This window comes from Octodon degus, unplaced genomic scaffold, assembly GCF_000260255.1.
Source record: "Octodon degus isolate 3935 unplaced genomic scaffold, OctDeg1.0 scaffold00140, whole genome shotgun sequence".
NCBI classification, from domain to species: domain Eukaryota; kingdom Metazoa; phylum Chordata; class Mammalia; order Rodentia; family Octodontidae; genus Octodon; species Octodon degus.
Window position 1 is genome coordinate 6,868,588 of NW_004524716.1, and position 15,210 is coordinate 6,883,797.

A 15,210-nucleotide genomic window follows, 5' to 3' on the forward strand; every position below is an offset into this window, starting at 1 on the left:
CCTTCTCCTCCTCCTCCTCCTCGTCCTCCTCATTTCAGGGAAGGGTCTACAGGGTGTTCAGGGTCACACTACTAGATCAGACTCATAGTGATTCTCCCGTTTACAGCCTCCCAAATGCTTGGATTACAGGCTCGCACCACCACACCCATTCTCAATCACCATCTCAGTGTACCCCAGGGGCGGGGCTGGCATGGCAGGCCCAGGATCAAGCCCCCTGGCTCAGCACTTTAATCTGCTGAGTTATTTGGCTGGCTTTTTTTTTTCTTTTCTTTTTTTCTCAGTGTTATATTTTTTTAAAAATCCTACAAAAGCATTGAGGGCTTTTGTTCCTTTTGACATATGAATACCAGCTGAGACAGGATAACTTTATAATTATGTGTTTATTATTTACTTTAACTACAATATTACCAGCTACCTATAATAGCATTGCAGATGTTAAGTGTATTTAGAGTTGAGACGCCTTCAGAGGATAGGCGACTTCTTCATTTAAAAACATTGAAAACATAAAGTCACAAATGTATTCACTGGATGGATGCTCTTCGCCATACTGCTAGCTAGGTACTGAGGATGTTTCAGAGACCAGGGCAGAGGTATTCTTAGATTCCCACAGCCTACCATCTAATTGAAAAGAAGAATGAAAAACAAGTATGCAGTAGATTAGTGACCCTTGTAATGGGGTCTAAGAAGAGCGCCAGCTATGGAGCAGGGAAAATGCCTCTGAGTAGGAGAAGGCCTTGGGGAATGAAGGCCTCTCGCAACAGCAGGGTTCATGCTGACAACAGAGTTTACTTGAGGACGGAGCCTGGGGAATGTTTGCAATTCAAGCAGAGGCAGAGTTAGTGGATGGAAATGGAAGAGGAGCAGAGGTAAGGAAATGAGGCAAGGCTGCGTGCAGCGTACCTGGAGCTGGCCCCATAGCTGGAGTCCTCACAGAAGGAAGGCTGCAGAAGAAAGGAACCAGGAGTGGAGTGGCCCGGGCCCAAGGCTGGTGGCCAGTGTCAAGCAGCTTATCTGTGTAATGTCAGCATGGTTCAAGATCGGGGCATTGGGGCTGGTGAGATGGCTCAGTGGTCTAAAGCACCTACTTGGAACAAGCTTAGCAAAGCACAGGGACCGCGGTACAATCCCCCAGCACCACATGCCAGCCAGCCCCGCCCCCTGGTGGGCTGAGCTGGCCACACACACACACACACTCACAACACAAAATAATAAATGTTAAGAAGAAAAAGATCGGGGCATTTGTAAAGGTGCAAGGGATAAACAGATACACAGATGGAAGAGCAGAATAGTCATGATGGGGGGGGGTCTTTAAAATTAATCAAATGTATACCGTTGTGCATTGCTTAACAAAGAGGCTACATTCTGAGAAATGCATTGAGTGCATTTTATTGTGTGAACTTCAGAGTGTGTTTGCACAGGCCTACGTGGTAGAGGTCAGTCAGTCACCCCAGGCGGCCTCCAGCAATGCCACATATTGACAGATGTACAAGGCTGCTGCCAGCACAACATGGAATGTTTAACAGTAAGCTATTTTTTTCAAGAAGGAATATACTCTAAAATCATGATAAATTATAGCATAGCAAGTACATAAACCTGTATCACCATGATAAAGTAATATATACTAATCCATAATATGCACCATATTTTCATATGGTTAGTGGGAAAGTAGGTTTACACTCATCTCTCCACAGATGTAATGTTTGGCATTATGACATTAAAATAGCTATGATGTCACTAGGTGGGAGGAATTTCTCAGCCTTAGTGTAATCACACGGGACAACTGTCATATACGTGGCCCACAGTCGATCCAACTTATCATTGTGTGGTATGTGACTATATTTAATGTAAGGAACTGCTAAAGGTTTCTTGATTGGGATATAAGGTGATAAACATGGTTGGTGAGGAAACCATACCATATCCTAGAAGATAAATTGTGGGTAAAGAAGAGACAAAGAAATAAAGTAGAAGTGATGACAATCTTCTGAATATCATTGAGGGTATAGGCCATTGGAATGGTGGGAAACCACAGCTGTGGTAAGACTGGAGGACAGAGACTTGGGATCTGGCTGTGGGAAACCAAATAGGATGAGTCAATGACTATGTCTCAAGTCTTTGAGTCTCAGTGGCTCAGAATTCATTTTTTTATTTCTTCTAAGGAGTTGTATTGAACATCTATAGCCTTGAAGATATTATGTGGGGAAAATGACCTTTTCCTACCATCATGAATTTTCAGACTAGTAAAGGAAGCTGGTACCACACGAGAGTGGTAGATTGTGGTTACCTGTGCTGGGAAGGAACAGGGTCCTGTGCCATATATGCCTGGCATATAAGGAAACAGGAAAAACTTCCTAGGGGAAAACACAGGCTGAAATCTGAAGTGAAAAGGAGTCCTAATATACTCATGGGGAGGTAAAGTTTGGAAGCAACAGAATATCCAGAATTCCTGTTGTCAGAAAGAGTATCAACATGACCAAAAATCACCAGACAATCCACCTAAACATAGTGTGACAAGCAAGGAAGTATCTGAGGTGACACTGGGATTGGGGTGGGGAGAAGTGGAACATGGTTAAGATGAGGTTGAAAAGGCAGGAAGAAGCCGGTTCCTCAGAACTTGTAAGCCAGGGAGATGGCTCAGTAGGATAAGCGCTTGACTGGCAAACGCAAGGATCTGAGTTCAATCCCCGGTTCCGCAAAAAAAAAAAAAAAAAAGAACTTGTCATTATTACGAGAGGATTGTTTTCTCTACACTGAAGGTACTTAAATAAGGGTGTCATAATCAGATTTGCATCCCCTTTGATAAAGCTGCTTGCTGTGCGTAGTGCTGGAGACCTTGGGGCCTTCTTAAAAGCTTTTTGTAACTTGTTTTAGAGGCTTTTCATGAACTCCTATACTAGAATGGGTTTAAATCTCACATGTATCTGTTACTCCAGTTTTAACATTAGGAATTTATATTCAATGTCATTTATATCCCAGGTCTTAATGATGCTTTTCTACAAAATGTCACTGTTCCCCACATTTTACACACCTCACAATCTCATATGGTTTTTATTTTCTTGGCCAGCTCAACCGTGGTCCCCTGCGCCTGCCTATGGGAGGTGCTTTACATGGCTCAGCTATCTCACCGGTCCCTCCCCACTCTCATTTAAAGTGAGAGTTCTTTAGCCTTTTTCTTCTCCTTGGATGAGATCGCCTCCATATCTCTTACTGTTGAGTAATAACCCATATATCACAGTGAGAACAATCAATGGCTTAGTTGTGGTCATGATGTTCAGCGTCATGTCCTACCCACATTGCACATCACTTGATAAAGTTACAATGTTAAGAATGTTTGCTCATCTCGCAGAGCACTCTGGAACTCTACCTCAGTCTAAGGTTTTACCCTGCTGTGATGAATGCTGCTATGCACATGTACAAGTCTCTTCACCACTCTTTCAACGTTTGAGACAGGTTCTCGCTATGTTGTCCAGGCTGGCCACAAACTGGATCTAAGGAATCTTCCAGCCTCAGCCTTTCAAGTAGCTATAACTAAAGTTGTACACTGCCACCTGGCTTCCCTTTCACTTTGAGTACATACCCAGAAGGGAAGCTGCTGAACCACAGGGTTGACTGCACTGATCCTTTCGAGGTGCTGCCATACTTTCCATTGGCTTTATCATTCTTATTTCCAACAGTATACAAGGATTTCAATTCCTCCACATTCTAGCACTTGTTGTTTTCTATGCTTTTTCACTAACTTACATATCTAGTCCTTTGGACTAGATTGGAGTTTTTCATAGGCATATGCTACATTCTTAAGTGATTTTATGACATACTGACTCTAATATTCTACAGGCATAGCAAATTACAATTGTCAATGAAGACTTGATATAGAATATTTCTTTTGATTAAAGAAAGGGTATTTCTTATCGATTTTGAAAAGCTTTGTTTCAATTGTTCTTTATTGTAAGATCATAGAACTAATTACAAATTTAACCTATAACTTGGTAATCTTTACTCAGGTAATAAGTTTTAATAAAAACAAAGTGTTTTTTCAACAACTCAAATGCAGAGTAAGGATGAGAAACATCTGACTGGCCAATAGATTTAGTTCTCACTAAATGAACTCCAAGCTCTTTTTCAGGAAAAGTGAACTGTGATTTCAGAAGACAGTATGGGAAGTCTGTCACAGCCTAGCTTCCACTTAGTTAACTGTTTCTGGCAGTCTCAACTGGGATGGACACATTTACATAATGGGCTGGGCTTGAGCCTTCTTTGCAAGCAGCTTTAGATCCGCAATACACTTGGCAATTGTCTCCTTTTCCTGTGATAAGGAAAGAAATCTGGTTAGACTTCCGCATAACACTGAAGGATGAGATCTATATATATCTATAGATAGCTATATGTATCTCATAGTGCTAAAGGATAATCCCTACCAGACCAGAATCTCAAAAGGATACGGGCTTAGTATGTAAGATTATTGAATAACTTTGGAGGAAAAATTATTTAACAGAGGGAGATGCACTTTACTCTAAGAGCAAATCCAGGGAGTTAAAATTCCCTGGCTTACAGCTTTTATGGGTGAAATTGGCTGTAACAATCTGTTCTTGCTATTTGCTTGTATAGCTAACAAATCCTTGAAAAAGATTAATTGAACAAAGATTAGTAATACAGAAATATTAAGAAATATTGGAGGGCTAGCAAGAGAGTTCAGTGGACTAAGCGCCTGCTTAGGCAAATGCAGGGACTGGGGTTTGATCCCTGCCACCACATTCCACGCTGGCGACCAAATCTGGGCGTGGTGGTCACGCTTGCAATCCCAGCGCTGAGGAGCCTGCAAACAGGAGGATCACTACAAGTCTGAGCTGTGTAGTGAGACCCTGTATAAAATAAATAAATTAAAAAAAATTGAAATTTTCTAAGTTACATAAATACATAAAATATTTTCTAAGTTACATAATAAATATATATTACTCTTATGCAAACAAGTGTACTTTGTTCAACAAAAACCCTGCAGTTTTCATAAACCCTGTTTATTTTCTAATTCTGAATAGGTTATATAGAAAAATGCTTAGAAATGCCCGAATAGGCTATGTATCTTAGACAAAAGAAATTAGGTCATAAATAAATGAAGAACAGAATTTCAGAAAATAGTTTAAGCAAATAATAGAAAACATTTTTGTTGAAGACACATGAATTAAAGAAGCTGGAAAGATGACATAGAATGGAGCTCATGGGAATAGGAAACGGAAGAGGCTTATTTTATGTTTTACACAGAAATATGTAGAGTAGTACTACCCCAATGATGGAATGTGAACACAGGCCAATGACTTTTTGTATTTATTTAGTACAGGGTCTACAGGGTCTTACTATGTATACAGGACTCCTAGTGCTCCTCCTCTTTATAGCCTCCCAAGCTCTGGGATTATAGGCATTTGTCACCATGTCCAGTCTGGTTCGCCATCTCAGTGTGTCCTGGGGGGGGAGGGGGCCCAGCATGGCCTGTGGTGCTAGGGATTGAACCCCGATTCTTGAGCTCTGCCTAAGCAGGCACTTTAGTCCGCTGGGCTATCTGGCCAGCCCTAATGACTTTTTGACACATGAGGTGAAAAACTGTTAAGTGGACTCTGAAGGAAAGGGAAAGCTGTCAGAGCATCTGCGTAGTGTCTTTTATGATTACAAACATCAAAAATAATTCAACCAACCAGGGCCACCTTGCGATTTGTAAGCCGAAGATTCTTAGTTACCTCCCCCTTATCAAGCATTAGCAGACGCTTGTCAGACAACCCCAGCACAACCCCGGCAGCTGCACACACGGCGTACCTGCTGCGCAGAGATGCTCTGCACCACCTGCTTCTCCACCCAGCTGATCATGTGCTCTTATTCCTTGCGACTCATCATGTTCTGAACAGAGATATGATAGTCCAGGCGATTCTTCACTTCCCTGTATACTCTGTGCAGCCGTTCCCGGTAAGCAACTTCCAAGGCCATCGCAATGTTGTTCTGGGACAAAAACAAGAAAGGATGAATGCTGCTTGCATAATTTAAACAATACTTCTTTCATTCTGAAGCTTTTCACAGTTAGAATGCTGTATTTCTCTCTTGTATGTTACATGAAATTCTTTTAAATAAATAACTGGTGTACAATAAAGTTGTAATACCATATGGTAAAAATACAAGTGTAGGTATTAAGAAACACAACTCCTCTTGCACCACTACAGGTTACAACTTTTTCCTGAATTTCTTGTATTCTCTGCCCACAGATGTGTAATAAACCTAACAGGCACATGCATACATCCATCACCTTTATCATGAGATGCAAGCCCACCTCAATTTTAAGTTATCCTGAACTTCACTATGTTAGCATTCTACAACTTATGTATCCAAGTTCTAGTAACAGATTAGATTCCCATTTTCTACTACAAACAATGCTGTATATATTGCATATTTTTATTGAACTTGTGTGCAAATATCTGCTAAAATGCTATTCAAATCTCATAACTACATTAAGGGATAGACACTCATATTCATTTTGGAGCAGAAACTGAGGCAGAAGTAAAGGAACTTACTCATTACAGAGCTAGTAAGTCAAGATGTTAATACTGGGAGCTGCGCTACACACAAAGCCCATGCTCTGAAGGACCTCTGAGAGGCACCTCACGTCAATGCAGCCAAAACTGACCAAAGCATTGACACCTAAGGGAGAGTACGCCTGTGCTTACAGATGCCGCAGAGTGATGATGAACCTTTTTTTTTTCCTTAGAATAAAACGATTCTCATTCTGTCTCTCCCCTCTCAAGGGTTTCCCTAAGTAGTTCAGCTTGGCCTCAAACTCAGTGTTCCTCCTGCCTCAGCCTCCAAGCGCAGGGATTACAGGCCAGCCAAAAAGATATGAATGTAATTTTTTTCTAAAATAAGACCTCATTATTCAGGCTGAATTGTAGTGTTGGCACTTACCTGAAGTGAGGTTTGGCTTGTAGTTTGGCACCTGGGTTCTAAAATGATTTGCTATCATTGCTTGAAGACTATTCATTTTTCAGAATGATTCTGCAAGGCAGATTAAGCTGGCCTTGAGCTCATTATGTAGAATAAGATGGCCTTGACCTAATGGTGGTCCACCTGCCTTAGCCTTGCCAGTGCTGTGGTTACAGGCGCGCCACACGCCCAGTGAGACTTTACATTTTTCTAGCCACTGGCTACCTTTTTGGCATCCTTTTATTTTCTCACACACTCCACTTTACCTAGGTTGCCTCTTATTTATAGCAACTAAACATATATTTTTTTTTTGTGTCTCTGTCTGGAATAATTTCACTAGAAATCCAGCTTCTAGCATCCCTGCTTTCAGGACTCTGTTTAAATGATCATGTGCTAGGCCTTTCTTGACTGCCCTATGAAACAGTCACCCCCGTGTCCTGTAGCCCCTTGCTTTGATACCACTTTACCTCCTTCCTGGCACTCACCACCTACCCATCAACAAACCTGACTCATCATTTTCTGGGCTTCGCCCAATGACTAACAGGAAAGTCAACCCCAGGAATGCAGAAATTTTGTTTCTGCTATGTATTTTTAGCACCCTGCCTCAACCATAGCATTCACAGAGGAAGAACTCAACAAATAACCTACTAAACACTTCATAGACAAAAAGTATGATTTGATCTATAAAAAACCCTAAATGTTTTAATTTAGGTTTCAAAAAGCCAGTATGTATTTACTTGGCTGTATGTTTGTGTGGCAAACAGACAGCATTGTTCAGCTGTAATCTGAATATGGATAGAAAGCTTTCAGCATTTTCTGAAATTTTTAAATGTTCATATGCTTAAGATCTTTATGAATCCTGTTTACAAGAAATACAGATTTTCAGAAAGCTCCTAGCAGCTTCTGATTCCACATATTTTGGAATGGGTCTAGAAACCTATACTAATTCTGATGCGTGGAATTCTGAGACCACACAGACTAAAGGCCCGGATCTTTAGTACTTCTGACAGTGCTTACTGTTAGCATCACATTTTCATTGCAAGGGCTACAATATTTCAGGGTGAGAGCACCTTTTAAGTTAAGCCAAAACACTGTACTCAAATAATGATGAAATACTTGAACATCTTACTAAATATTTTAGAATCTATGCTTTGAACATGAGACACTCTACTATTTGAATTTGCTTTGTGAAAAATATCAGATTTTGTATATAAAATATGCCAAACAAGATTTTTTTATAGCAAACATGAATGAAATATAGCAGATAGCTGGGCATGGTAGTGCACTCCTATAATCCCATCACTTGGGGAGGCCGAGACAGGCTACACAACAGCTGCCTGAACTGCATAGTGAGATTCTGTCTCCAACAAACAAACAAAAACCCCAGGCAGATAAAAAATAGATACACAGAGAATGCATTTCACCTTTGGCTTTTCTTAATGCAAGCTATTTTTCCATAAGCTATAACTTAATAACTTACTTTTACATGGATCCAAAATGTGGTTTTCTTTTTAGTTTCTAATACTTCTAATTTTAGAGTATTCTTTTTCTACTTGACTTTTTAAATGTCTAAGCAGCTTTAATTGCCAACCTATACCCAAATCATCTTTTTTGAATAAAAAACCATATAACGTAATCCTCATAAAAATTTCTTGCTTTCTCTATTTTCCTTTTAGTCTTGCACAGACTAGGCCCATGCTCTACCATTTAGCTACACTCAGTCTATTATGTTTTCTTTTAAAAAAAACCAGAATGAGTAACTTCATTCTCCTTAGAGCCCACTGAAACCTACCCTCTGGACATCAAAAAGGTAGTGGCGCTTCTCAACCAGAGCCTGCTGGGACTTTTCCAATTCAATTGCATCCTGGATTTGTTTTATAGATGCTTGCTTTGCCTCTTCTAGCTGGGCAATTTGATCCTGTAAATATATTAACAATAAGAGTCAGTGAAAACACCCAGAGTGGTAAAATGAGACTGCATTCATGCTTCCTCAAAATTATACTGATTTGTGAAGCACCTACAAAGAAACACACATACGGACAGTAATGCATGAACCCTCGGAGGACTGCCCGAAGAGCTATGTAACTTCTTGAATAAAACTACGGGAAAGCTGGAAAGTTTAGCTGACTTACAAAGACTGATCTCAAACTAGTAACTAACACTGATAGCTACAATCTTTAAAATTAGATTTCTGCATGCTCTTTCTCTAACTTTCATATCAAAACTATCACTAGATGGCGTTCCTAGTTCTACTACAATCTAAAATGGAAAATACACTTTGATTCTTACCTCATTCAGCTTATCAATAAATTCTCCAAAAGAGGCACCGTATTTTTTTATTACATAGATAAGCAGACCTACTACAGATATGGTAGAGAAGGTCTCTGGGCTAATCACATATATTTCTTTGGACAGAAAATACAAGATAAGTCCAGTTCCAAGCATGTAGGGTCCTAAAAAAAGAAAAAGTTGTTTTATGCTATGCCTAAAAGGTGGAATATATAAAGACACTATTACATCCATTTGAAGATAAAGTTAAAAAATGACTTGATATAACCAGATCCAAAGACAATGTATCAGACTGAAAGCAATGTGGCAGAGGGGAAAGAACTAAGATCCAGATTCAAGGAAACTATATCCTAACTCTACAACTCGTAAGAAATAGTAATCAAAGTGATTTCTGAAATTAGTTTTCACAAATGGGGATGGTAGCTTTTTCAGAGCTGATGAAACTACAGCCCTTAATTATGATGCTTCAAATATACTTACCTTTTTCTTTAAACAGGCCATGTGTCCTGAAGACATAAAGCATGATTCAGGACTTAGGACACAAACATTTCCTTTAGGCTCTTCCTATGTATCTCATAAGCAAAAAGGCCTTTAGGGCAGCATTTTGCAGTGTTTCTGAGTAACACTAATAACACAGAATGTGAGCGTGTATTATGAAGTAAAAGAATAACAGTCCCAAATATATTTTATCCAGATTTTCCACACAGTCTCAATAGTTCTTTCCTTTCCCCCCCTTTTTGTTTTTGAGACAAGGTCTTGCTATGTCATTCAGACTGCCCTCTAACTGAGCCTCTTGGGTACTGGGACTACCAGAGTATACCTCCACAGCCAGCCATAACAGTTCTTGGTAATACAAACTGCCTTTAGTAGATAATTTTAAATACGAATCTGTCAAGAAAGCCTGATGGTATATAACATTTTTCTATCATCTGGAGATGTAAGGACACCATCTTCCAACTTCAGTTAAGGAAACACTTTAGGCCACTGTAGTATTTTAAAAAGTTCTCTGATTTCTAGTATTCCCCGGTCATAGCAAGGCAGTATAGGGCTGAGGATGCGGTTCAGTGGTACAGCTGAACTATACACAAAGCACACACAAAGTCTTGGGCTAAATACCCACCAATGAAAAACAAAACCAGGCAGTTTGTGAAATAAAAAACTCCTAAACTTAATCAGGCACAACAGGAAAGGAACTATGCAGCAGACAGGATGCTAACTTAATCGGGGAGCCTAGGGGCAGGTCCAGTTCAGTAACAAACAAGATAACCTCACACTGGCAGGTACCCAGCCCATCACTTAATGCCTAAAACAGTGCCTGGCACTAAACATCAACAGATGGAAACAATGCTATAAAATTAAGTTGAAATCCCCCCAAATTCACGCACAGATAAGAACCACCAAATCAACTGCTAACTGATTCACTTCCGCAATTTCTTTTACAATCCAAATGTACTATTAAACGGACCACGCAACACTCACCTGTTACACCAGTTTTAGGATAAAGGAACTGGAAGAATTCCTCCGGAATCAGCCCAAGGCGAACTTTGCCACCACGTTCTGGAAGAGGTGGTAGAGGGGCAAATCTTGGCTGCCCTGTGTGAAAGATCCTTGTTGCCTGCAATACCCTACAGGCAACAATGGCACAAACTTAAGACCTATTTTTCAAATAAAACACAATGTACGAACAAATTGTGAAGACAATGAATAGGGATGAGGACCAGGCAGTTTCCCATATCACAATGGAAAAAGCATGGACTAGGAGGTGGAAGGTTAAAAAAAAAGGAGGTGGAAGGTTAAATGTGACAAGGGCAAAGACTTAAGCACTCTCAAAGCCATATATGACCTTCTACCTGTACTTTCTAGTTTTATAGATCACCTGTCCAGCATTTTCTCTATTTATAGCACTAAACAAACCTTGTAGCAAGCAGACCCTCTGGGTTACAATCCTAGACCTGCCACTTAAACTTCTGCAATCTCACATTTCTCTACATAAAATGGGTATACACTGTATTACTTTGAAGGCTTCCTGCAAGGATTGAATATATGTAGTACTTTCAGAGTGGTTTGGTATCTGATAAAATTCTCTTTTTTTAAAATGGTCTTTTTGAGACATGGTCTTGCTACGCAGTTCAGGCTGGTCTTGAACTTGTGACAATCTTCCTGTTTCAGCCTCTCGAGTGCTGGAATTACAGGCATGTGCCACCATGCCTAGCTCATATGATAAAACGAGTAATGAGTAGCTAGCTATTATACACCTGCTGTGTTGTAAGCTTCTTTATGTCAGTAGCTTTGCCATTTTCATCATTCAGACTTAAGTCCAAAATGAATTTGTGGCCCACAAATGGGCTGGAAGTGACTGTTCCGAGATGGGCCCTTTCTAAGCAGAAGGGTCTACAGGAGACCGTCCCAGCAAAGAAGTAAAAAATGAATGAGCTGTGAGTTTTGGGTTACAATGTCTGGCAAGACCTTGGCTCGACAAATCCTGCTGGTTAAGCTGTTATCTGGGACGTTCCCTGGGGACAGCAGGATACTAAACACCACCAGTACTCTGCTGTGGGTTCAACTCACCTCACAGGGAAGCTTTCACTGGGCTCTTTGTTGCAGCGCACAAAGCGTTGATCATCTGATGATCAAGCTGAGCCTGCTCTGGAGATACTCTACCTCACTGTTTCCCTGTCCCCCGATACTACAGTTGGGCTGCTGGTTAAGCCTCTGGCTATTGGCTTTGGCCTGAACAATACACTTCTGCAACTGTCTTTTATGTGCTGTATGCTGTTGATCTTCACCTTTATCATGTCTTCTGGCCACTGCTGTGAGCTATATCTTCCTTTTGAGTATTGTTTATGCTTTTTAGTACATCACCTATCTCAAGCTTTGGAATTTGAAAGTCATGCTCAAGATTTCTTCAATAAAGGTTCCTCTCCCCTAGCTGAAAACTTTGATTGCTTTCTTAAACTCAGCCAACAAGTCAAAACTTAATCACCCCACTTCTGGTCAAATACCCCATAAACCTAGACTCTTCATATTATTGCCAATGTTGCTACAAGTGCAAATTTGACCTGATAACTGTTTAATACACTCTTACCTGCCTACACAAACTCCTGAATACAATGTACTCAGCTCAGAAACCACGTTTTATGACTTCTTCCTTTTTTCTACCTCCACCCATATGGAGCTGCTTATATTTCCCCAAAGCAAAAACTTGCTTTATGCTGGTCCTTTCAGTAAATGATGGGAAATCACATCAGTCTTCAGAACATTTGAAGCATATCTCCCAAGAAAGTGTCCCCAACTTTCGGCTAACAGGAATCATTCAACAATAAAGCACTTGAGTTTTTACACATGCTAGGCGCTGGGAACCTAGCAATGAACCAAGTCCCAGTGCTCAACATCCTCATCTCATAGTGCATGGGAGACGGGTATTTCCGTACAGAATCTCACATGCTGTAGGTACTGTGACTAACAGAGCAAGGGAACAGGAAAGGCGTTTGGCAGATTAGAGGACATGTGAGCCAATGACTTGGAGCAGGGGTACAGATCCTAAGGCAAAAATGAGCCCGGCAGTTGGCAGAGGTGGTACAGCAAGGCCAGTATAACTGAAAAATGAGCTGAAAAGAGAACCGAAGGCAATGGTCAAGAGGTCGGGTGGATCAATTCATGTTGTCTGGATTAAGCTGTTTGGGTTTTTTCAAGAGGGATGGGGGCTCTGAAGGTTTTTGGGTAGAGGCTGACATAATCCCTCTGGCTACTGTGAAAATGGGCTCTGCTGTGCCAAGACTAGTTAACAGGCCTCTGGAACAGCTTAGATAAAAGTTGGTGGTGGTTTCCCTACAGTAGTGGTGGTAGCAGAAGTGATCAGGATCAAAACAATTTGGAGGAGAAGCCTTGCTGACATACTGGAGATAAGAGTAAGAAAATCAAGCATGTTCCTTTAATCTCCTATATATCATTAGATCCTTTATTACTGTATGGAGTCTTTTTTCTCTGATGAATTGTAGCCAATTATTGTCTCATTTTATTGCATACAAAAGCATATATCAATGATAGTCCCTTCTCAAAGTATAGGTTTAAGCCTAAATTTGGAATTACAAAAAGAAATCTTAAAAATGACGTTTTATGAAACAATTTTATCAGCTGCTAACACGTAATAAGTCAGTCGTGGCAAATCTATGGCATGCACATTGTTTTCTTTTAGGACAAAAAATGTTAATGCCTGAGTTGTTTTTCTAAAATAAAATCTCAATATTCAGGTTTAACTGCAGCATTGGCACTTTGCAATAACTGGGTTTTGGGCTGCAGTTTGGGTAGCTGTCTCTACAAGGTTCACCGTCATTGTAACTAAATACAGACTATGTACCAAGCACTGTTTCCCCCACCACAGGAGTTGTTTCTTAATTCTGATAGCCCATAAAATACTGTAACAGGAGAGAGTTTATTTAGTTAGCTTATAAGTAAAGCAGCAAGCTAGTGCAAGGCCCTGAGAAAGAGTAGGGTGACCAGCCATACTCATAAAAATTAAGAAAATTGAGCTAGGATTTTAAACAACGAATGAATTTCCTCAGGCAGCATTGAATGCAACCTACTCCCTACTAAGATTCTGAATTTTGAGAGAGTTACAATGCACATTAATCCATTCCTTCAGGGATCCCAGTTTACTGGAAACTCTTGAGTGAAAGAACTGTACTGGAGCTGAACTACCGAGCCTGAGACCTAATCGATCATTTAAGATCCAGAGTCATCTGTGATAGGCGGCCACTAAACAGTTAAGCAATTTTTGTTCTGTGCTTGCCTATAAGTAATTCTGAATTGCAAGGCCGTGTGGCAACCCACTCAGGGTTTCTGCTGTCTCTCAGGAGCTATTCCTAGTCCCCAACAAACCTTCCCTACTCTTAACAATCTTTGCCCTGTGGAATTCATTCTTCCATTTGAGGAACATGAACTGAGCACATCTAGCAGGTTGGGAAGCTGTATTTACTCCTGTATCACTATCACCTCTATTTTGGAGATGAGGAAAATGAGGTCACACAGCTAGCAAAGGGGTCAGGTATCTCCTGTCCTACCTCTGGAGAACTCGCTCTAAGTCACTACTCTGCAGCTGATTCTTTGCCTAGATTGAGTTTGAGCTCCATGAAGGTAGGCAGTCAGCCTTACTCATCATTTTTGGCTATAAGAGAGGTAAGAAAGGTATTTACAGAATCACCAAGTGATCTGACCACTATGGCCCCGCAGTAAACAGTAGGAATCCAGGAGACGTTGAAACAACATGCTTCACTGTTTTATGGAACAAAACCTTTAGTGCATAACTTAGTAACTAGCTGTGGCAGCTCGGTGTTGCTGAAGGTCACAAGGGTGGAGGCGGGGCTTAGGAGACATCAAAGCCAGTTTTTCGTCTTTGTCATTAGGTGCTATGAGTACATCAAATTATTTAGAAAGGTAACTTCCAGCCCCAAGCTAAGAGTAACAAATCAAGAGGTGAAAAAGTAAAGGGGGCACCGCACTCCCCACGCTTACCCTGGTCCGAGGAGCGCTGCGTTCTTCAGACAGGGTGCTGCAGACATACAACGCGCAGGTCAGCAAAGTCGAGGTAAAATCGAGCCTGCCCCTTCCTCGGTCGCCGCGGAGTCCGACCCCTGAAGCCACGCACCACTCTCTTCCCGTTCCCCGGGGTCCCGCTCCGCCTTCAGGGCCCAAAGTCAGTGGGCCTCCCTGCACCCGCTTCCACTCCCTGTATTCCCTAGATTCGCTTCCTCCCAACCACCTCATAACCCAGACCTGGCTCTACAGCACTCACCTGCTGTGGCCGCGGCAGAAAGTACCACCCGGGACAGCATGGTCTGCAAAGGTCCAGGAAGCGGTCTTAGCGTCCCTATGACCCCGACCAGAGACTGGTCAAGAGCAAGAGCAAGATGGTCGCAGGCAAATCTCGCGAGAGGAGAACTTCAGACCATCATTCCTTTCGATTCTAGTCCG

At 41.2% G+C, this 15,210-nt stretch overlaps 1 protein-coding gene across 1 annotated transcript; it reads right to left on the reverse strand.

Moving 5' to 3' along the window:
• Positions 1 to 3,984: 3,984 nt before the first annotated feature.
• Positions 3,985 to 15,177, reverse strand: Atp5pb (ATP synthase peripheral stalk-membrane subunit b). Its single transcript, XM_004649083.2, is given in 7 exon segments — positions 3,985 to 4,300; positions 5,800 to 5,979; positions 8,744 to 8,869; positions 9,241 to 9,404; positions 10,720 to 10,865; positions 14,752 to 14,788; positions 15,032 to 15,177. Coding segments are annotated over 7 exon segments (771 nt in total). The 5' UTR covers positions 15,072 to 15,177; the 3' UTR covers positions 3,985 to 4,222.
• Between the last annotated feature and the right edge of the window lie 33 nt (positions 15,178 to 15,210).